The sequence below is a fragment of the Sminthopsis crassicaudata genome, chromosome 2 (genome assembly GCF_048593235.1).
Source record: "Sminthopsis crassicaudata isolate SCR6 chromosome 2, ASM4859323v1, whole genome shotgun sequence".
Classification (NCBI taxonomy): Eukaryota; Metazoa; Chordata; class Mammalia; order Dasyuromorphia; family Dasyuridae; genus Sminthopsis; species Sminthopsis crassicaudata.
This window is the reverse complement of record NC_133618.1, coordinates 386,110,870-386,135,447: the sequence shown is the minus strand read 5'-3', so window position 1 is coordinate 386,135,447 and position 24,578 is coordinate 386,110,870. Positions and strand designations below refer to the sequence as shown.

The following is a 24,578-nucleotide window of genomic DNA, read 5'->3' as shown; positions in this document are numbered from 1 at the left end:
TATGAGATGGTTTTAGTATATCAGAGTTATTTTTGATGACCAAATTTTAGAATTCTGTTTTTCCTATATGGAAAAGCTGATAAATAACAGAATGCTGAGTTGTTGAGGTTTGTTTTATTTTCATTTGGGGTTTTTAAAATTTTTTTTGGATTTTTTGCGAGTTTTTTTTGGTTTGTTTTTGAGATTTTTGCTAAGCTTCTTTCTGGATTTCATCCTTTTGGAAGTAGAATCAGATAAAAATGAAAGATGTTTTAATTTAGTGCAGATGATTGCAGATCCTGAAAAGGTTTTCACCTTTTTTATTGATGATGTCTAGCAAATGGTAATTTGTGTATATTTTTAGAAATTTCAGAAACTATCTATAATGCTAACTTTAGAAGAAGCATATTCCACTTGTATTATGTGTGACATTAGTATGCAGAAATTCATAGCCATATTAATATAGAAATATTAAACTCAATTTTCTCCATTTTCATAGGATTAATAAGCTCTGTTAAATTTATAAGACCACATTTACATGGGTTTAAATAGAAAACCAAAAATATTCTCTAAATGTGTGTTGGGCCAATAGTATATACAATTAAGCTGTTTCAGCATTAAGGGGAATTTCCTGAAAGTGAAACTTCATAAACAATTGGATTAGTTGACTATATAGCCTTTCTCCTGAAGATACAAAAGAGAATCTCAGCATTTGCATGCCATTCTGGCTGAAGTCAAGGGATGAACTTCATGGTTCAGCTATGTAATGTCAGAATTGCAGAAGAGCAGATTAACAGGAGTGAAGAAGACAAAGATCATCATAGATGTGCTGTCAGGGTCACAGGAAAGCCTTAAAAAGAAGGAAACCAATCATTGAGTTACTGTGAAGACTGAGTTTATTATTTTGAGTTTCCTTTATGAAAACGTTGAAAACATAGCATCTCTCATTCTGTAGTATTTCAGTTCTTTAATAGTGAATAGATACAAGGAATAAAGTTCGTTCCTTTGGTGAAATCTGATAAAAAGTTAAGGCCTAAGCTTACTCAGTACCTTGCTTGTCTGTCTAAAAGAACTAGAATAGCATTTGGGATATGACCATGTCCCTTTCCTAGGACTGATCCAAACCAGGGTGATCCTGTCAAGGAACAGCTGCTATTCAAGAAAACCCTCCTTCCAGTCTGGAAAATGATTGCCAGTCACAGGTAAGTGTCTCAAGTTTGGCAGGAAGCAGGTAGTATGGCTGTTCGCCACTGAAGCATATTACCCATGCTGTGTTGTCAGAAGATAGGTAGGTCAGGCATAGTAGAAGATATGAGTACACACACACACCCCATATATTGGCAGTGGACCACATAAGACAAAAGCTTGTCTTTTGATCAGTCCTTTCCATTCATCAGCACCAACAATTACCTTTATAAACCTGCTTTTGCAGGTTTCTGGAAGAAAAAGTTGCTGTCCTTAAAATTTAATTTCTAGTTTTTTTCAGAAATGGAACTTTTAAAGAAATAAAATTATAATTTTTATTTCTGAACCTTTTATTTCATTGGGGTGAAGACTTCTCAAAGGAACTTGCCTCTACCAATGCAGAACAGTGCCTAGGGAACTAAAGATGTTCCCTTATGCATAATCATATACCCTTTATCTGTCAGAAGGAGGTTTTTGAACCTAGGTCTTCCAACCCCATGGTTGGCTTTCTATTTATTATGCTACCTCTGAGATCAAATTTATAGGTAAAATAAATGCCTCTTTCCATTAGGACCCTAGCAGACAGGTTTCAAACAAGTATCTGAGCTCTAAACTGGCATTAACATAAAGTGTTTTATATGTTTATATATGAAGAGGGAATTTGCAGATTTTTCCACTCCCAAATGGTGTTTCTTTGGAGGAGGCTGGCATAGAACAGCACAGGATTTTGTAGTTAACCTGTTCCATCTTCCTGTTTTGATTCAAAGTGACCTGCTGGGGCTCCCCTTATCCTTTCTGGGTTTGTCCCTTACCAGGTTCAGCAGTCCATTTCTGAAACCTGTGTCAGATAGGCAAGCTCCGGGGTACAAGGATGTGGTGAAAAGGTCAGTGAAGAAGGGGGAAGGAAAGGTTGGTTGCTTCATATCCTTGTGCCTGTTCTCTTTTCATTCTGTCTTCCTGTATTTTAAATGACTTTGTGCCTTATTTGCTGCACTTAGAAATAAGGAAAATAATGTTTGTCAGCAGAAGATGTTAATAAAGCTATGAAGAAGTCAACATCTTTCTCTTTGGGAGGAAAAGGAGGGTGAGAAAAGACAAACAGATCATTTGCAGCAGTGTGTACTCTTGAGTCTAAAAGACTTTGGTTAGTACTTTGTAATTTCTGAGGATTTCCTTTTGAACTGAATCTTTCAAAAGGAGAATCTGCATGGTTGTGTGAGAGCGGTCAGTGTCAGTCACTTCTCTCTTTGTTTTTCAAGCTTACTTGGTATAGTTACTTTTGTCTGTTAAGCCCAAAAGAAACTTAGGAAGTTGATGTGGGTTTATTAAGGCAAGAAAATTCAAATGGATGCCACATATGACAAGCAGAATTTTGTACTAATGTAGCAATTTTTTATTTAAAAAATATTTTCAGTGTAAGAAATAACTATTTGGCATCTTTCCTATTGAGTCCTTTCTCCTCCTTTGGTTTTTCTTCACCTGAGGAAAAACAGTCATTCTTCATAGCATTTGAATTATCTAGGGAAAGTGGGAGTAAATAAATCAAAGATGTTTACAGTGTTCTGCGTACTGAGCACTCATACTTTTTTTAAATAACCATTTGAAAATAACCATTTTCACAATATCAGAAGCCATAACTCCTATTGAAGGGGGAAGTCAGTTCTCTGGAAGAATTCATTAGGCCAGTATATATTCTACATGAGTAAGTAATTCCTCTTGATCTCTCTTGGCCACTTGCAGACCTATGGACTTAACCAGTTTGAAGAGGAGCCTCTCTAAGGGACGTATCCGCAGTATGGCCCAGTTCCAGCGTGACTTGATGTTGATGTTCCAGAATGCTGTAATGTACAATGACTCTGACCATCATATTTACCACATGGCTATAGAGATGCAAAAAGAGGTCCTAGAGCAGATCCAGGTATTATATTTTAGCAGCTTGTAGGAAAAGGAGGCCACTTTACAGAGTATTCACATAAGTGATGGTTTAGGAATAGTGCTCTACCCCCTACAGGTCATGGGTAGGTGTGGTTCTGAGCCCCTCATAGGTTCACAGTGAAATTTATAGCTTAGCAAATCTTAAATCCCAGCTGTTGTTTCTCCAGAGGAGGCTGTCATAGGAGAGCACAGAACTTTGTAGTTAATCTGTTTTGTCTTTTTCCTGATTTGAATCAAAGTGATATATGCTGGGATCTCCTCTTAGCCTTTTTGGGTTTGCCCTTTATCAGGCTCAGCAGTCCATTTCTAAAACCTGTGTCAGAAGACAAATTCTGGGATACAAAGATATGTTGCAGCTCTATATAGAGAGAGAGTGGAATATCACTGGGTCATATTTAGTCTTGGGAAAATACCTTGGAGATCATCTCCAGGGATTCTTAACCTTTTTTCTCATGGACCCCTTTGGCAGTTTGTAGAAGCCTATGAATCCCTTCTAAGAATAATGTTTTTTTTTTTAATGCATAAAATACATAGAATTACAAAGGATGTGATATTTAATGAATTTAAGTGAAGTTTAATGAAACATTTATGGACAACAGGTTAAGAACTTGTGATCTAATTCATCACCCTCATTTTACAGATGAGGAAACTGAGGCCCAGGGAGGTTGTGACTTGCCCAAGGTAACATAGCTGGGATTTTAACCCAGGTTCTCTGACTCCAAATCCAGGGTTCTTTCCACTATACCCCAAGTAGTCAGGGGAAAGCAGCAGAGATGGGTTCTCACAAAAGCTGGGGGAAGAGGAAAGGAATCCTGAAAGGATGAATTTCTGTGGTGAGATCTTGCAGGTTTCCTGGAGCAATTCCCCAAGCCACAAGTCAACAGCCATTGGGAGGAGAAACTGCAGCCAAACTTCTAAACAAGAAGCTATAGCCATTGAATATTTTCAGGCAGCTGCTTTTGCTCATATAAATTTGACATCATTCCATCTTTGCCCATTCCCAAGGTGTGTAGCAGTCAGAAAAGACCTGCATGCAAAGACTGTATGCCTTGGTTGCATTGAATTTTTTAAATTAATAAAAAGGTAGCTGGAGAAGGGGAAAGGATAAGTAGCTAGCTGCTTTCACTATTGTGCAGATATCCATTGCTTTTGAGATTGACGATTTTTTTCTCCTCTTTGCCTGGCACAGGTGCTAAGTATTTGTTTGGTTAGACAGAAGAAAAAACTTGAGTGATGTGGACTGATTAACCAGGGAACCACAGAGAGCCTTCGGGCTTCCAGCCGGATGGCTCTCCAAGCCTGACCTTCACTTTTGACCTCAGCTCTGACCGAGCCGAGGCTGTTCTGGAGTCAGGGACTTGACGCTTGGCCCTGACCTGGATCATATCTCAGAGGTTGTTCGAGTTGAGTTATCCTTTGTTTGTAAGATTGAGAGGCCTTAAGTCACCCAAGAGAAGCCCGGGATATTTTTAGTCAGGGACCCCGGAGGAGTGGGCAGGTCTGCGGCTTGTGCCTCCGCCCACCGGCTTCCTGCTTCCACCAGGCTTCTTGTGTGACCGACCTTAGAATAAACGTTGTTTAACAAATTTCGAACTGCGTTTTAATTGGGGGAGGGAATGAGGGAGAAGGGCGGAGCATCATCCTGTGTTTGGTTGCAATTCTAGCCTTGTTTGTCTAGGAACTGGAGTGGGGCTCCAGTGGGGGAGGGGCACTGAGGCGTTGCTGCTGCCTTCGTGTTTCTGGTGTCTCCTAGCAACCTGAGAGGCAGCACTAGACAGGGGCAGAGGAGGGTTGGCGGTTCCGAGATCTGTGCGACCAGGTAGGGATTGAAGGCCCGGCTAGACGGAGGCAAGACACCAGAAGGATCAGAAAAAGCCCTGTGTGCCTTCCATAGTTGTATTTACTTACTTCCATTGAAGCCTCTCCAAAACTCACCGGTCACTGTCACCCACCTCTCTGGGCTTCTGTGACCTCATCTGCAAAAAATCGGGCAACCCACCCCTGGGGAGATAGAGGGGGGACAGGATTGTGACAGAGGTGGGGAAGCCACTGGGAAAATCATAGAGCACCTGACGTATTTACTGGATTAGCACCCTTGGGGTGGTACTTAAGTAGTTAGGAAAAATCGCAGCAGTAGTTAAATTTTTACTAAATTCAGCTATCTAGCTTGGAGAAGTCTCTAATCTCAATTGCCATCTATCATTGCATTTTGTGGGGGAAGTGGGTCAGATCTCATTGCAGTTAATATCCATCCATCCATAATATCCCCAGAAACTAAGAATCTAAAAAGCCTAGATGGAGGTGTTAATGCCCCCACCTCAGATTTATGTAGAAAGAACACTGGCTCTTATAAAACCAGATATTGTAGACAAAGAAGAAGAGATAGAAGATATCATCCTCAAATCTGGATTCACCATTGTTCAGGTAAGTCTCTTCTGGGGCACAAATGTTTTCTTGCAAAGGATGACAATATTTTTCTGAATGGCTGTGTTATTTCATTTCATATTTGGTGAAAAGTTAAGGAATAATATCAGTCCTATTTTAGGATTAATGCATGGGGATTTAATTTGCCCAAAACTTTTTACCCATTTAAATCAAGACTTGGATGATGATTGTCAACTAGAATATAATTGAGTATTCTAGATCCCCTATTTTTTAAAGAGCCACATTATTCCATGATCCGTTTAAAACTTCCCTGCTTTATTGCCTCATTAAAAAATGTTATTTTTAAAAGGAAAAGAATAAACATTGTCTTTTAAAAAGAAAATTTTAATACCTTAAATTATATTTCTCTAATTGACAAAATATATCCTCCCTATTCTGTACCTGTTTTGTTTTGTTTTCTGAGGCTGGGGTTAAGTGACTTGCCCAGGGTCACACAGCTAGGAAGCATTAAGTGTCTGAGACTAGATTTGAACTCGGGTCCTCCTGAATTCAGGGCTGGTGCTCTATCCACTATGCCACCTAGCTGCCCCCAACAAAAATATTTTAAGAGAAAAAAAAATCAGTTCAGCAAAACTTAACCAACAGAAATCTTGTAATAGCTTTTTGTTTTCAAAATATATGCAGATAGTTTTTAACAATCACCTTTGCAAAATCTTATATTCCAAATTTTTCTCCCTCTTTTCCCCTCATGTTCCTTCCCCTAGACAGCAAGTAATTCAATATAGGTTAAACATTTGCAATTCTTCTAAACATATTTCCACATTTATCATGTTGCACAAGAAAAATTAGATCAAAAAGAAAATAAAAAAGCAAGCAAACAACAGTAAGAAAAAAGATAAAAATATTATGTTGTGATCCACAGTCCCACATAGCCCTCTCTCTGGATGCAGATGGCTCTCTCCATCACAAGTCTATTAGAACTGGCCTGAATCACCTCATTGTTGAAAAAAGCCACATCCATCAGAATTATCATATAATCTTGTTGCTGTATACACTGTTCTCTTGGTTTTACTCACTTCATTTAGCATCAGTTCATGTAAGTCCCTCCGGGCCTTTCTGAAGTCAACTTACTGATCATTTCTTAAGTGAACAATAATATTCCATTACATTCATATGCCATAACTTATTCAGTCATTCCCCAACTGATGGGCATCCATTCAATTTCCAATTCCTTGGCACTACACAAAGGGCTGCTACAAATATTTTTTGCACGTGTGGGTGCCTTTCCCTTTTTTATGATCTCTTTGAGATACAGAGCCAGTAGTGGTACTACTTGGTTAAAGAATATGTAGTTTGCTAGCCTTTGGGGCATATAGTTCCAAATTGCTCTCCAGAGTGGTTGGATCAGTTCACAAACAATGTATATTATCTTTTCCTGTCATCTTAGTCCATCTGACAGGTGCTTACTGGTACCTCAGAGATGTCTTAATTTGCATTTCTCTAATCAATAGTGATTGAGAGCATTTTTTCATATGACTAGAAATGGTTTTAATTTCTTCATCCAAAAATTGTTCATATTCTTTATAATCATTTATCATTTGGGAAAATAGCTTATTGTTTCCAGCTCTTTTGTTACCACACCTATGATTGCTTTCTTGTTTAGAGGTTTTTATTTTTATACTTATGTCTTTGACCCCCTTAAAGCTGTACAGTCTCAGGGTCAAAAGGTATGGAAGCTTTAGTCATGTTTCTTGCTTAATTTGAAATTGCTTTGTATAATTTTGATTCAATTCACAACTTGTTCAGTGGTATATATATGCAGCTGCATTTCTGCAGCCTCTTTAACATTGACTTTACCATCTTTTGTCATTTTTTTAATATCAGGGTTTAGAGGGTTGAGATATGAGGGTGATACTCAGATTGATTTGCATTTCTCTTATTAGTGATTTCTGTAACTTTTTTTTACATGGTTGTACATAATTTTAAGTTCTGAGACCTGTTCATGCCTTTGACCAAAGTAAATCCACATAAGTCATCAACATTCCTATATATCACAAAATCCTGCAAGAAGAGATAGAAATAGATACCCCATTTAAAAGAACTCTTAAGACACTATAAAATACCTTGGAGTATACCTTCCAAAACAAACCCAGGAAGTACATAAAATTATTTTTTGAAAACTTTTTATATAAATTTGATTTAAGTAATTGGAAAAACATTAATTATTCAGAGGTACACAGGGTCAATATAATAAAAATGACATTTTTATACAAATTATGTATTCAATGCTATCCCAATCAAATTATCAAAAAAATTTCCCACTTAATGGTATTTTCCCCCCAATAACATGTAAAGATATCTGCCAGTATTTATTTTTTACAAGATTTTGAGTTCCAACCTGACATCTAGGGGAGGGGGTGGGGAAAAGGAGGGGAAAAATTGGAATAGAAGGTTTTGCAAGGGTCAATGTTGAAAAATTACCCATGCATATGTTTTGTAAATAAAAAGCTATACTAATAATAATAATTTTAAAAATAAAGTGAATTTTTGTAAAAAAAAAAAATTCAAAATCTTTTTTTTTTAATTACTTTTTTTTTTTTAGTTCCAAATTTTTCTCCTCTCCCTTCTGTCTCCCTTCTCCCAGACAGCAATCTGATCTAGGCTACACATATATAATCATCTTAAACATATTTCCAAATTAGTCGTGTTGTGAAAGAAGAATCACAACAAAAGGGGAAGACCACAAGAAAGGGCAGAAAAAGTGAAAATAGTATGCTTCCATTTGTATTCAGACTCCACAGGTCATTCCCTGGATGTGGATAGCATTTTCTAGCTTGAGTCTTTTGGAATTGTCTTAGCTGGTTGTATTGATGAAAAGAGCTAAGTGCATCATAGTTGATCATTGCACAAGTGTTGCTATTACTGTTGTACAATGTTCTCCTGGTTCTGCTCATCTTACTCAGCATCAGTTCATGTAAGTCTTTCAAGGTTTTTCAGAATGCACTAGCTCATGACCTTTCTTATAGCACAAACAGTATTCCTTTTCAATCACATAACTCAACTTGTTCAGCCATTCCCTAGTTGATGGGCATCCCCTCAGCTTCCAGTTCTTTGCCGCCACAAAAAAAGAGCCACTGTAAATATTTTTGTAGATGTGAATCCTTTTCTCTTTTTTTTTTCTCTTTGGGATAAAGATCCAGTAATGACACTGCTGGATCAAAGGGGTAGGCACAGTTTTTATAGCTCTTTGGACAAAGTTCCAAATTGCTTTCCAGAATGGTTGGATTAGTTCACAACTCTACTAACAATGATTCATGTTTTAGGTTTCCCACATCTCTAACATAAAATCATTTTCAGTCTTATAGATATAAGGTTGTTTTAATTTAATAGTGATTCAGAGCATTTTTTCATGTGACTCTAGATAACTTTGATTTCTTTACCTGAAAACTGCTCATATCCTTTGACCACTTATCAAATGGGAACAATTTTTTTTTAACTGAATTAGGGAAAAAAATTGTAAAGTTCATTTGGAAGAACAAAAAAAAATCAAGAACATCAAAGAAACTAATGAAAAAATGTAAAGGAAGGAGGTTTATTAACATTACTAGGTCTTCCATATCAGATTGCTTGCTGTCTTAGAGATGGGAAAGGGAAAAGTAGTTGGAACTCAAACTTACAAAAATAAATATTGAATATTATCTTTACATGTAATTGGAAAAATAAAATACTATTGAGAAAAAAACAGAATTACAAGACAGATCAAAACTGCTTAGTACTGGCTAAAAATAGGAAGGAAGATAAATAGAAATGCTGATATAATCTTAATTTTTAATAATAGATTTTATTTCATTTAATTTATAAAATAAAATAAAAAATTAATTATTATTATTAAAATAAATTTAATAATAATAATAATCAATTTAGGATTGGATTAAAGGAGAAACTACTGAGGTGTTTTTTTAGTTTCCTACACAACAACAATCTGAACAAAAGAAATTTCACCATAGAATAGATAATAATCTTGATAGTATGTCTAACCCCCTGTGAAGGGTAGAATATCATATATTGCATATCACTGCCATGGGTTACCAGTTTCTTAGAAAGAACTTTAAGAGACATATAATGAAAGCCATTGCTTTCTTTCTGGGCAGGACCTAACAAAGGGGATGTGAGATTTTAGGTAGTATTCAGAAATCCATATTTGTGCAAGTTAGGTGAATTTAATTACATAATGACTTACATTCATCTTCTAGTATGATTACCAGTTGATATATGTAAGTTATAGATAGCAAAACCCTTGATTGGGGAGGGGAAATAAGTGGTTAGTCCCAAATAAATACATTTTTTTTCTGTAAAAATTCTTCAGGCTATATTCCAAAGTTAGATAGATGGATCTGGAAACCAAACCTGTTGCAGAAAGATAGTTCTGATTTAATCATAAAAATTGTAATTCCAAAGAAAGCTTTGTTTTGGTAACATGTTCTGATATTTTGTCCTTCCATGACAAAAATAGCCAGCACTGAAAGATTTATTTTGAATAATTTGAGTCTAATTTGAATAATATAGCTTTTAAGACTTTTTCCCCCTTGTGTTATCTTGAGAAATATTGAATAACATCTACACAATTTGTCCCCAAATTAATAATCTTTCATTCTATCGTTTGTTATTTGTTCCATAGGATCTTATCACTGACCTTCATCCAAGTCCCCCTCCGTTATCTTTACTCCTCATTTTCTTTTCCTGATAGCCCACTCTTCTTATTGACTACACTGTCCTTCATCCTTATTTGGACCCTTTGCTGAACCAGGTTAACACTTATACTCCAGCTTCATGCAACCCCAACTAAATGTGGAGGTCACAAAATTATGATTATTGGTAAATGTTAGATTTGTACCTTTTTATTTATCTAGATACCAGGAATCTGATAAAAATTTCTCAGGCAAAAAGAGGTCGAAATCGGAAAAAGTTTAAGAAGCCCTGCTCTATACAATCTGCTACTCTTGATTGACTTGTCCCTTGGTCTTATCACCAGTCATGTCTGGCCAAACTGAAACTCTGGAATATCCTACTTTTCTTTTTTTCTTTCTTTTTTTTTTTAAGTTTTTTTTTTTTATTTAGAATTTTTTTCACAGTATATATGCATGAGTAATTTTTTAAATAATATTATCCCTTGTATTCATTTTTCCAAATTAGCCCCCCCTCCCTCCATTCCTTCCCCCCGATGACAGGCAATCCCATACATTTTACATGTGTTACAATAAAACCTAGATACAGTATATGTGTGTAAATACCATTTTCTTGTTGCACATTAAGTATTAGATTCCGAAGGTATAAGTAACCTGGGTAGATAGACAGTAGTGCTAACAATTTACATTCACTTCCCAGTGTTCCTTCTCTGGGTATAGTTATTTCTGTCCATCATTGATCAACTGTAAGTGGGTTGGATCTTCTTTATATTGAAGATATCCACTTCCATCAGAATATATCTTCATACAGCATTGAAGTGTACAGCGATCTTCTGGTTCTATTCATTTCACTCAGCATTAGTTGATGTAAGTCTCTCCAAACCTCTCTGTATTCCTCCTGCTGGTCATTTCTTACAGAGCAATAGTATTCCATAATCTTCATATACCATAATTTACCCAACCATTCTCCAATTGATGGGCATCCATTCAACTTCCAGTTTCTAGCTACAACAAAAAGAGCTGCCACAAACATTTTGGCACATACAGGTCCCTTTCCCTTCTTTAGTAATTCTTTGGGAGAATATCCCACTTTTCACTGCCTTCATTTCTATTTCTGTGCTACTAAATGAAGCTGAAGAAAATTACAAAACTGTGCCAACTGGGCTCACTATAGATTAATCTCAATTGACTCGGCAGCAAGGCCATACTTTTGCTCCTCCTTAATCAATTCACTATTCTATTCACTACAATTGGCTATTTCTAACTTTTTCCACTTTTCTCAATAGTTTACCTACCCCCCTCCTTAAAAGCCAAGGATCCTACTTTCATTTGACATTAGGCAAGAATTCTTACTTCTCAGCTCCTCCTCATTTCACATCACTTGGATACCTTCTTTTAGCATACTAAATACCATACACCATACCACAGATGATCCTTGTCTTAAACTGTGGCAAATTCTTCTACAAATACCCTTGATCTCAACCCCTCCTATTCTTCTCCAGCAGATTATCCTGACCCTCATTCCCACTTTTTCTTCATCTTCAGTCTTTCCCTATCTACTGGCTCTTTCCCTACTAGGCACAAATGGCCAATCCAAAAAAAAGCCATGTTTGATCCAATTTTCCCTACATCATCCTGTATTTTTCCTTCCCTTCTCAGATAAACACTTTGAGAAGGCCCCATGACACAATAGTGTCAAACTCATAGAAATAGAGGCTACTAAACCATACAAGAGGAGCCCTGCAAGCCACATAATTATATATTATATATTATATAATTATAATTATATATTATAATATATATAATATAATATATATATAATTATTATATTATTATATATATTATATATTATATAATTATAATTATATATTATTACACAGTCACATTTTAGTCTGATTCAGGCCTCACCCAGCAGTTTTGTGGGCCACTGCTGCACTATGTGTATCCATTCTTTTTCCCCTTAATTCTAAGTCCTCTATAGTCTGATTTCTGATTTCATCATTGAATTGAATATGCCTTCTCTAAAGTTATTAATGATCTTCTAATTGCCATATTTAATGTATCTCATTTTTTTAACTTTTCTTGAGCCTTTGCAGTTGTGAATCACACTGTGATGCTTTCTTCTCTATGTTTCTGTGATACTGTTCTCTCCTGTTTCTCCTTATCTGTCTGACCATTCATTCCTCCTTGTCTTTCATGTTACGGATTTTAAAACATCCTAAGAAGAGGTCTATGTCCATAATATTAAATTTACAGGATTCAAACAAAAGATTTAATGAAAAGAAAAATGTAATATTTTTCCATCTGATTTCAGATCCCCATGAGATCTGGCCCCAGTGGAGGGTCCATAGACCCCAAGTAAAGAGCCATTACCCATATTTCTCCTGAATTTCAGTCTATGTTCTTACTACCTTTTAGATATTTTTAACTAAATATAGGTATCTCAAATTCAACAAGTCTAAAAGAGAATTCATGATATTACTCACATGGTCCCTTCCTCTGAACCTATTTATTAAAGTTGAATACCACCATTCATTCTGTCACTGAGGCTTATTTCTTGGCATCATCCTCAACCCCTGTTTTGCATTTGCCCCTCATATCCAATCCATTTCTAACTTCATGACATTTTTCTCATATATATATATATATATATATATATATATATATATATATATATATATATATATATATATGTATGTATATATATATATGTATATATATATGTATATATATATATGTATGTATATATATATGTATATATATATATGTATGTATATATATATATATATGTATATATATATGTATGTATATATGTATATATATATATGTATGTATATATATATATGTATATATATATATATGTATGTATATATATATATATATCCCCTTCTTTCCACTCAGCCACTCTTTTGTAATAAAGGTCCCCATTATCTTCTGCCTGGACTATTAGAATAGTTCTGGTTAAGTTTTCTGCCTCATCATTCTCTACTCCAATCCATCCTTCATTCACCAATGAATCCTTCTATAACCAGTACTACATATTTCCTAGAACTGTAGCTTTTAGTGCTAAAAGTATGCATAGCAGTGTCTTGTACCTGGTAGGCACTTAATAAATAATTGTTAATTTAGGTCTTAAAGGGGACAGCTAGGTGGCGCAGTGGATAGAGTACCAGCCCTGAAGTCAGGAGGACCCGAGTTCAAATGTGATCTCAGATACTTAACACTTCCTAGCTGTGTGACCCCTGGACAAGTCACTTAACCCCAAGTGCTTCAGCAAAAAAAAAAAGAATTTAAGTCTTAAAGATTATTTCCTTTCAGCCCCTTGTTTTCCATGAGAGACAGCTAGGTAGCACACAGCTAAGACTGATGGACCCAAAGTCAGAAAGGCATTAGTCCAAAATTCATCCTCTTAAATTTCTACCTTCATAATTCCATTTTCTTATTTGTAAAATTAAGATATCATCTTTCAGAGTTGCTGGGAAGAAAAATGAAATATTTTTAATAATTAGATTTATATATGATAAATATATAATGTATATAAATATATAAATTAAATATATAATATCATAAAAATATATTTTATATAAGTGTATAATAAAAATTTTTATTTAATTCAAATAAAATACTTTGTGCTTTATTTTTATAATACTAGTTTTAAATAAATTTAACTAAATGCTAGCTACTATTATGTGGGGAATTGATGCTCATAGGCTTGAACTGTTTTTAGGGAAGAGCATAAAACATTCAGATTAAGGTGAGTGTTTCAATAGTGCCTTTTAATAACAGGTCAGGAAGAGTCTATGATTTTTTACACAGTTAATCCTTATAGTCTTTCTCTTAGATTGTAATAATTATAAAATAGAGATTCCTGAGAAGAAATTATTTTCTCAGAGTCACTAATCAAAAAGCCAGGAGGCAGAACTAAAAGAACACAAACCTTCAGATCCCATTCTCTGAGTCCATTTAGAAATCATTCATGTCTAAATTCCCAGTAGAGACTTCTTTCTGAAATAGTTACATTTCCTACATTGCAGGCATTAAGGATAAGATGCCCCTGAAATTTGGAAAAATCAACATAAAATGTTTTGGCCCTCCCTTCATATCAGAGAAGTCTGAATTTTTTTCTTTCTCTTTTATGGGATGTTTACAGTACTTTATTGTAAAATTTGGATTGATATTACACAATATTACGCACATATTTTATGCATTTCTGAGTTTTAAAGCTTTTTCTGTATTGTCTATTAGCCTTCATGTGTCATCTGTGGATTCTAGAAAACTCCCCCCCCCCCAAATTCCCATTTAATTTCTTATGCCAACCAATGATATATTGAAAGTACAGAGGATAAAGTTCATATGTGGAAGGGACAAACTGTATATTCAAACATTGGTGAGGGGAAGGTCAGTGTGAATCTGTGAAAGCTCTGAATTAAAAGTTTTAAGAGAAATTCAGTTTATTACTTTTGAATTACATACTGTTAAATAAACTGTTTACCAATAATAAATTATTGTCTAACTTATAAATTGTCGAAGGCCTATATAGTTTATTTTAGGTCTTTACAAATGAAACTTCCTACAGACATGTTGACTTGTTACTAAGTTATTTTACATGATTGTGAAAACTGTAATGTTAGTGAATTATATAAGCAATAGTGCCTTAAACATACTAGGCACTTAAATGTTTCTTAAATTGAATATGAGATGGCATTTTTACTTATAATAGGCACATCATGACATCATTTTGCCTACAAATTACTAAATAGGATAGCATTTCAGAGCAGAAAGGAATTTTAGAAATCATCCAGTCCAGCCCTACTTTAGAGATGAGAAACTTGAGGTCCAAAGAGAGTTATGGCTCCCTGAGATCATATAAATAAGGGATCAAATCTCCTGACTTTCAAGTCCCTTCAGATCAAATATTCCCTCTCACAATCTTGGCTTAGAGAGTCAAGAAGGGGGAACCATATTTATCGATATCATCCATGTTAAAATCTCTTTCTCCACTAATACATAAATGATGACTCACTTGTATCTATTTTTGAGTGGCCTGGGGCACTGAGTTTAAGTGACTTGCCCATAGTTGCACAAATGAGAAGTTGTTTGAGGGAGGACTTGAACCCAAGTCTTCTGACTCAGAGGCCAGAACCTTTGTCCACTATGCATGAAATACTCATCAGTTTGTTTACATTTAGTTTTCTTGGCAAACTAAATTATATCCTAGCTGATCAGATTATCTGTATTTAGTGTCTGAATCAGATTTTAGTATACCATCATTTTAAAAATGGGTTTCTTGCATATGTTTTTTTTTTTTTTTTTTCTTTTATAGAGGAGAAAACTACGTTTTAGCCCTGAACAGTGTAGCAACTTTTATGTGGAACAGTATGGGAAAATGTTTTTCCCTAATCTAACAGCATATATGAGTTCAGGTCCACTTGTTGCCATGATATTAGCAAGACATAATGCGATTTCTTACTGGCTGGATCTTATGGGACCATTCAATAGCTTCAAAGCTAAGGAGACACACCCAGACAGGTAATTTACTTAGATGAAAATTCAATTTGCCTATATAACCTAGAGTCTTGATTCCTAATATGAAATATTTCTTATTGTGTATATACATGTATGTGATTGTGCACACACGTGCATATAAACAAATACCACAAAAAAGTCTTGGACTATCTCCAGGAAGTGACTGTTTTTCTTCTCATGACTGTATCGCATTGCCTATAAAGTAAGAATGTTAATCAGTAGAAATAGGATGTTAGTATTTCAAACTAACGTCAATGCTACTAAATTTGGTTTCTTGATCTCCCCCAAGTAAAGGTTTTTCTTATTGGAGGTTGGTTAAATAGTGTTCTTAATCTTTCAAATTCCTGTATTTTTTTTCCCTTGCCTCCACTTCACCCCTTTCTTTTTGTCCAGTGTATTTCCTGCAAATTTGAATGTGTTGTTTGATCCTCCATTTAGATAGCTTTGAACCCGAATTCAAAATAAAGCCTCTATAAGTGAGAAGTGGCAATGTCTTTGTAAGTTGGACTCCATTTTTATAATGAGTGCACATATAAAAGATTTGGGAAGAATGCTCGATTGAGTTGACATCAGTTCTACCTTCCTTTAGTCTAAGGGCAATCTATGGGACAGATGACCTAAGAAATGCACTCCATGGAAGTAAAAATTTTGCTGCAGCAGAGAGAGAAATTCGATTCATGTTTCCTGAGGGTGAGTTTTTATATGAATTGTAAATTTAAGTGCATTATCTTGCAATTTTTTTTCTATCTTCTAAAGAAAAGCTAGACTTTTAAAGGATTTTTGTATTTAAAGAGTGAATTTTCCAGTTGTAGAATGTGAATACTTGAGTAATTATTACATGCTTTCTCATTATCAAATAGAGACAAATGTTTCAAGTTTTATTCTAATTATGAGTTATTTTCATTCTGAAGAAGAAAATGTAAAGAATTAACCAATTTTAATACCTTCTATCTTCTTTTGATTTTTCTCACATAGTCTTCTACTGTTTTATTATAGTCTTTTATCTTTTTATGTGGCAGTTGACTTGAAAGTTTTAAACTATCTGGGTTCTAAATATATAATACTAGTACTTCTATTGTCTCTGAAGAAACATATACAGACCCTTGTATAATTTATTGCACATACTAGGCTTTTATTTTTTTAAACACAGGTTTCTATTCTATATATTTTCATTGACAGTTTTCTTTCAATGTTTAGATCACCTAGCCTTTCTTCTAGTCTTCATTATCATCACCGACTTTGAGAAGTAGAATGGGATGGTATTATTTCAAAGTAAAAGATGATTATATTAATTGCTCAAGATTGGGCCTTGCTTAATTAATAAGAATGACAATACTATCTTAATCATTTTACAGATTTAGTATTGTAAAGGATTCCTTTACAAAATAAAACTAATAACAAAGTTTAGATTAAAAGATGACTAACAGCTGTGACAAAAATAAAATTTATAGTTAATTCATTATTTAGGTTAAAGAATTTCTAAAATGCTTGTTTTATTTTCTGCTGTAAAACTTAGACATTCATGAATACCTATCCTCTTTTGAAGAAGAGATGACTTGATATGGGGAATAGGATATGATATCTATCTTCTAGTATTTAGAAGGTAATTGAGTGGAAAAGGGATTGGACTTTTTGATTGTCCTTAGAAAGAAAAACAAAAAGTAGTAGTTGGGAAAAGAGCAGATTTAGATTTGATATAAAAAACTACTTAATAACAATGAAGGTATTCCTAAGGGCTGCTTCTTGGGGGGGGGGGGGGGAGTATTCTTCTCAGGATAGAAAATAATTAGTTTAGAATAAGTTTACAAATGTGGGGAATTCAGAAGTTATTTTTACTAGAAGTCTTAAATTCCTATAATGTTAGAGATGAGAGTATTCTGGGCCACATATATATGGGCCTTCTGTGTATGTGTGAGCCAGATGGGCTCCTGGTGTGTGCTTTAGCACACTTTTCATAATCATATATGTTCTCTACACATATACCTTTAATATCTTTTACATGTATAGTGTGTGTTGTAATATGGGAATTTATAGGAGAGTTTCTCATATTTACATGGAGACTATTTGAGTTTTGAATTTTAATGTTTCCTGATTGATAAAAAGTATATATAATTGTTCTTTTTTTTTGAGGCTGGGGTTAAGTGCCCAGGGTCACACTTCAGCTAGGAAGTGTCTGAGATCAGATTTGAACTCGGGTCCTCCTGAATTCAGGGTTGGTGCTCTATCTACTGCACCACCTAGCTGCCCAAGTATATTTAATTGTTGGAAGTTCATGATCTGTGGTTTTAGGTGGATGATAATCCAAAATGTGTTTCAGAATTGGAGCAGCATACATGTGAAAAGGGTATGTTAGATGTTACATTTATATCTTGTTTGGCACACTGCTTGACCAGGGTCAAGTCTTACTGTTAGTAAGTGTGTGAGCCAAATTTGAACTCGGGTGTTTTTTTTATTCTAGGCATGGTACCTTATCCACTGTGCCACCCACTGTCTAAGTAGAGAATTTTTGTTGTTCAGTCATTTCAGTAATTTCCTAGTCTTCGTGTTCCCATTTAAGAATTTTCTTGGCAAAGGTATTTTTTTCTCCAGCTCATTTTACAAATAAAGAAACTGAGGCAAATAGGGTTAAGTGATTTGTACAGGGTCACACAGCTGGTATAACTGGTCTTCCTAACTCAAGACCCAGCACACTAACCATTGTGTCGCCTAGCCACCCAAGAATATATGGGGACTAATCTTGTTCTGAAGACCACAATTCACAAAGACTGAGGCTGAGCCCTTGTCTTTGCCAACATTACAGTGTTATCAATGTTATCATGCTGCTCTTTGCTGTTTTGTATGGAGAGCATTCTTTGATTGCTTATTTATTCAGCTTGAAGTCTCTTGGTTGCAGACAACTTTGACTTAAAAATTAAAAATTCAATGTACCTTCTATTGGAATTCCGTGTACCTAGAATTAAAATAAGTGACCACCCCTACCCCCCATCCCAGCTGTGCATTGGTATACAAATGAAATTGAAAAAGAACCAAAGCTATGGAGAAAAGACAAAGTCATTGTTGCCCATCACCCTAAGGGGCCCATGTCCCTATGTCAGTTTTTGTGCTACTTTTTGGGTTGTGGTGTAGATGGGGTAAAATGAAATTGTCTCCGTATACAGAATTTAGATAAGACACAGAGCATCTCAAAATGCAGCTTATATTATAATTAAGAGACTAGGACACTAACATAAGTATACTATGCAGATTATGTTAGAAAATGATTAAAAAATAAAGGTGGTACTGTATGAGAATTTAGCAGATAAATTCATTGTTGAACACTCCAGTCAATAACATCTTACAAAGAAAATAGAAGACAGAATCATAGGAGATGCAAAGGATAGAGTGCTGAGCCTAGAGTCAGGAAGACCTAAATTCAGATCCAGTCTCATACACTTAGTAGGTATGTGACGCTGGGCCAGCCACTTCACCTCTTTCTGCCTTGGTTGCCTCAACTAAAATACAATTAATAATAGCATCTACCTCGGAGTTGTTGTAAGGATTAAATATTATAATAATTCCAATAACACAATAATATTTATATAAATAATATATTTTAATTGCTTAGCACAGTGTCTGGCACATAAAAGTGCTTTAGTAAATATTTCTTCCCTTCCCTTTCATAGAATTATAGACTTAGGGCTGGAAGGTACCTCAGAAGTATCTAGTGTAAATCCCTCATTGTAGAGATGAAGAAACTAGGGGGCCGAAATCATTAGTGATCACACAGGCAGGCAGAAAGTGGAAGAATTGGGATTCCAGTGGATTTCTTGTGACTCTGAATTTTGCATTCTTTTCACTGCACCTCCTTCCCAATGCAAGGGGTTTTTGTTTTTTCCTTTAACTCTTCATACAGATTATAGTTCAGTTTCTTTATTGATTCTGAAACTATGAGCTGGATCTTAGAACTTGTTCAGAGGAAGGACAATTTATTTATCCTACACTCAACATTTCCTGAGCACCTACTGTATGCAAAGCACAAAGTGATGAGACACTAGTAGTTTCTCCAGCCTAAATTTATAGCCTAATAAAGATCTGCCTCTCAAGAGCCCTATTAAACATAAAAATGTTCATAAAGTATAGTAGTGTTGTCCTTTTGTGTTTTAATATGAGTGTTCTTGAGCTTTGCATTTTTCTGTATGGCTGAAAAGTCATTTTATTTCAAGTTGTGAGTATTCTGTTAAAAATAAATAAAAGGACATTGTAAATGATGCTTACCCTAGTGTAAATGAAAAGATCACTAAAAGATAAAACAAACTCTGAGTGTGTGTGTATGTGTGTGTGTATTAGAGACAGAATGTTCAGGAGAACAGACACTTAAATATCATTTAATACTCTCAGGTGAGACAAAAGAACTGAAATAGTGATGATCATGGTGTCTTTCTGTCTCTAAGAGTTTGTGTTATATAATATATAACACTATACAATATGATTACATATAGTCAGATGCAGCTATTGTTATTAAGTATTTTTTGCTTAACTTTGTCTTTTAAAGGGAAGATTTTGTTTTGAAGATCAAAAGACATCAATAAGACATTTTAAAATTTAAAGTAATATGGTAATGGTACTCTCATACTAATTTTTAAAACTGTAATTTATTTTGGGTTTCATTTCTTTTTTAAAAATAATATTTCCCTCCAATTACATGTAAAGATTATTTTAACATTATTTTAAAATTTTGAGTTATAAATTTTCTTTCTGTCTCCCTCACCTCCCTTCTCCCTGAGTAAGTAAACAATTTGTTCTAGGCTATATATGTTCAGCCATCTGATACTAATTCTAAGTGTACTTGTTTTTGTAGTGATTATTGAACCCATCCCTATTGGAGGAGCTGCTAAGGATTACCTGAACATGTATGTAAATCCAACTCTGTTGGCAGGACTCTCAGAGCTTTGTAAGCACAAACCAGCAGATCCCTTTGTAAGAAACATCTCTTTCATACTAAAGTAATGTTGTCTACTAGCCTTTTAAAAAAGTGTCCTTTGAAGTTAAAAATGAAGGGACTGATAAATTGGTTTTTGTTTTTTGTTTATAGAAATTTCTATAATGTTTGTATTTTAACTTCTTCCTTATGTCTGACCTCTCCAGCTTCATTTTCAATTCATTTAAAATGTTCTTTTTTTTTTTGATGCAGTGCTTTTCATTGAATGGCATTTCTCTGTATAAATAGCTTCATGTTTATAAACTGTTTTCTTATAGCAACACTGTAGGGTTAGTAAGTACTAGTATTCCCCCTTTTTTATTTAAAGCAAATAAATAATTAGGCCTAGCAAGATTAAATTTCTTTTTATAAGAACTTTAGCTAGCTGGTTAGGTGGAAGAACAGGGAAAAGAAGCTGGGGCTTTTCATTTCAGGTTCAGTGCTTTTTCTATTACCCAGCTATATAAATTTGTATAATTATTCCAAAAAGAAAGAACAGAATTTTTAGTTCTGTGTAGAGCTCTTGACCCTCAAGTAATTCCTATTAATTTTTCAAATAAAAAATACTCTTCCCCAAGCCATCCCTGCCCTTTAGGTAAGTGCAAGGGATTAGGGGAAGGACAAAGATTAAGCAAGATAGCTGTTTATCCATTGGGCCTAAAAAGCATCTATTAAGACCAGATATCCTGGATGCTTTTTAGTTATTTTCAGTTATTCTGGAGAGTCTTAGGCATTCCAAGAGAAATTATGCTCAAGATAGCCCTGCTTTATTAACATCCCTACCTATCTTTCTTCCTTTTGCAAAGAAATATTCAAGCCTCTAACAATTTTTCATGGTCATTTCTCCTACCTTCTGTTTTGTTGCCAGCAAGTTCAAGTCTCAGTTCCCTAGGAGTTTTCAAATTTCTCCTTTTTCATATTTCTGCCTTTCGTTACATCTAGTGATCTAAACAGTCTGGGCCATCCTTACACCCACCCTTCTTGCATAGTAACAACTCACAAACTTCTCAGGTGATTGAAAAGAAATTTATGGTTAAAAAGATATGCATTGATCTGGAAAATGGGTGAGAGGTTATAAGATGAGATTAAAAGGTTAATAGTTCACAGTTTATCGATGTTCTTATTATTCTGGACTTTAGCATCAACTATACTTTTCTTAGTGCCCTAACTTTTGCCCTAGCCTTAGTCTTGACATCAACATAATTATATTTCCACTTCATGGAGCTGTGAAGATGAAATTTGTTAACATATACAACATTTTGCTAATTTTAAAGCCACTATATAAATGCATGCTGCTATTATTTTTATTATTTATATTATTTGACGGTTCAGTATTTGACCAGATAGAATCATTCTTACCATTCTTAGCAGTAAGGTGTCTTTCTAGGTCCTCAACTTGGTTTGTGAGTGGAATCTAAGACCTACTCAGAGATTGTCTTTCTATAAGATGCATTAGTTCAGCGGTTTATTTCACTTTCAGTCCCTGGCTGTTACCTGAACCTCTGTGGTCTTTCCTTAAATTCCCAATAAGAAAAAGTCTTCCCTACCTGGGTCCCAAAGACTTCCCCTCACCCTTCTTTAGAGGTCTTCAACCTTTTCACCCTAGAAGCTACTCTTTCTTTAGCCTCAATTTTTCTTTTTCTTCTGACTAGTCTCCTAAAATGAATATATGACTAACTAGTCAAATATTTGATTGGTTAAGATCTTGATGGAAAAATCACCTCTACCACCTACATTATATAAGACTTGGACTCCATGGCCCAAAGTGACAGGTCAATCTCTCCTAGACCTGAGTACACAAATTTCTTACAGAGCGGTTGATTCTCTAGATCTGAAGGAATGTTCACCAGGAATGCCTGTCTTCAGATTCCCATCTTGTGTAGACCGTTACAACCTTGGGCTGGTCAGGTCTTACAGACATACCCTAGAGTTCATTATATTATGTTTCTTCAGTGGGGCATTTAACTTCCTAGCCTTAGAATGACTGTCATTTATTTAGAATCCCAAAGATTCATATAGATGTCATGTAATTGTATATATCAATTTATATTTATACCACCACTACCCACTGACCTGCTATTAGCAGGGTCAAATACCATTTGACGTTTGGAAATAAAGACATTTAAATCTTGTTTTCAAAACTTCTGTAATTTGACAATCATCCATATGAAAAACACTTGTTTTTTATTAGAATTTTTACTTTTTAAATTCTTATTATTGACAAACTTTTCCATTTGTGTAGTATACATTGAAAGAAGATTATTTTTTTTTTCTTTTTCCTTTAGATTTGGCTTGCTGATTGGTTGCTTAAAAATAATCCCAATAAACCTAGATTCTGTCATCAACAAGATATTGTGGAAGAGTCTAAAGAAAATAAAACATAATGAAGAATGAATCAAGAACTCTATCAAGAACTATTCTAAAAGACTTTTATTCTACTGACTTTTTGTTAACAAGATTCTTAAGTAGAATATGGATAAGGAACTGTGCATGAAGTAAATCTTATTTTAAAATAATGTATTGTAAGCAGCAGATAACCTTTACAAAAGACTCAAATATAGAATTAATGTTTGATTTTAATCATTGGGAAATAATTAATAGATATATGACTTTAGTAGTTGCTTAATGGAAAAATGACTTGGGAAGGAATATCATTTTTCCAGATGCTTGTCCTGTGTACACATCTCAGACATCCCAGTTACAGGAATGATAATTACTGATATGAATGAGTATAAATAACAAGTACATCTTACATCTAAGGTATGGTTCTTATCTGCATAGTTATGGTTACATCTACATCTAAGTTATGGTTCTTATCATTTATTTCTTATCATTAAGACCCAATCTAAGCCTGACTTTGAAACCCTCTATGTTAGGGATTCTTAATCTAGAATTCATAAAATATAAAAAAAATTTCAGGGGGTAACCATTTCAATGTAATTGATTTTGTTTTCATTTGCAGGATTTTAATTTGTTTTTAAGTCTTAAAATATATATGTGCCATGTGCAGCTTTTTTTTTTTTTTTTTTTTTTTTTTTGTGAAGATCTGACACATAGGAGAAATCACTGACGTTGAACCAACTATTATTTCCAGAAGTTCATGGTGGAGCATTTTCCTCTCCTTCTGTCAGAGTTGATGGACTCAGTGCTGACCTGTAGTTTTAGGACATGAGCAGGAAAGGAATTTGTTTTTGTTTAACTGTACATATTTATTAGAAGGACTTTTTCATTTGGGAGTGGAGATAAGAAGGAAAACAGAATTTTGGTTGGTTAAAAAACAAAATTTAGCTTAAAAAAATAATTGACACTGAAAGATTTTGACTTTCAAACAGGAATCAATAAGTAAAGAATTTACCCAATTACAAATACAAAAATTAAAAGATATACATATAAGCAGCTTTTTTTTTTTTAAACATAATCCATGGGCCAAGTAAGCTGTGTTTTTGAATACAGCCCTACTAATGATCCTTTGATCAGTTTTAAACTGATTCAGTTTTAAACTGAAAGAGCTCTTAGAGGTCATCTTGTTTAACATCTTCATTTACAGATGAGGAAACCACTCTAAAAGTTCTCAAGTAATCTGCCCAAGATCACAGCTGAGAAACGCTACTACATCCTGAGCTTTTCACTGCTTCCTGCTGCCTCCCTTAAACTTTTGAATCTCAGCCAGCCAGATTAATGTGTATACGTTTCTGCTCTTTGAGCAACTTCTACAAGAAACAAGAAAGCAGAGCTTTTTGGCATCATCTTCTGGAGCTTTAGAAACCCATTTGTTTTTAGGATTTGATGCTTCTCATGTGGAAAAGATTTTTTTTAGCTTAATAGGTAGAAGAGAATGCTAGTGGGAATACCTATTCCAAGGCTAAGAGAACAACATTAGAGAAGCAGGAATTGGGGAGATAGCCTTGCAACTTCTTGGCCCTGCA

At 34.6% G+C, this 24,578-nt stretch overlaps 1 protein-coding gene across 11 annotated transcripts in view; it reads left to right on the top strand.

Annotated features, from left to right (window-relative positions):
* The window catches only part of BRD8 (bromodomain containing 8), a 49,038-nt gene extending 25,806 nt beyond the window's left edge, over window positions 1-23,232 (top strand). For 4 of the 11 annotated variants that reach the window (XM_074291427.1, XM_074291428.1, XM_074291425.1 and 1 more), the window contains 5 exons: window positions 1,092-1,181; window positions 1,980-2,048; window positions 2,905-3,082; window positions 3,740-3,780; window positions 4,289-4,685. In XM_074291427.1, the coding sequence (XP_074147528.1) occupies window positions 1,092-1,181; window positions 1,980-2,048; window positions 2,905-3,082; window positions 3,740-3,780; window positions 4,289-4,295 (385 nt within the window). In that variant the 3' untranslated portion in view covers window positions 4,296-4,685. Of the gene's footprint in view, window positions 1-1,091; window positions 1,182-1,979; window positions 2,049-2,904; window positions 3,083-3,739; window positions 3,781-3,937; window positions 4,258-4,288; window positions 4,686-4,834; window positions 5,524-15,492; window positions 15,699-16,284; window positions 16,386-20,532; window positions 20,652-22,937 lie in introns of those variants that run through there. The other 7 variants (XM_074291426.1, XM_074291424.1, XM_074291418.1 and 4 more) reach the window with 6 other exon arrangements.
* The last annotated feature ends 1,346 nt before the right edge of the window (window positions 23,233-24,578 follow it).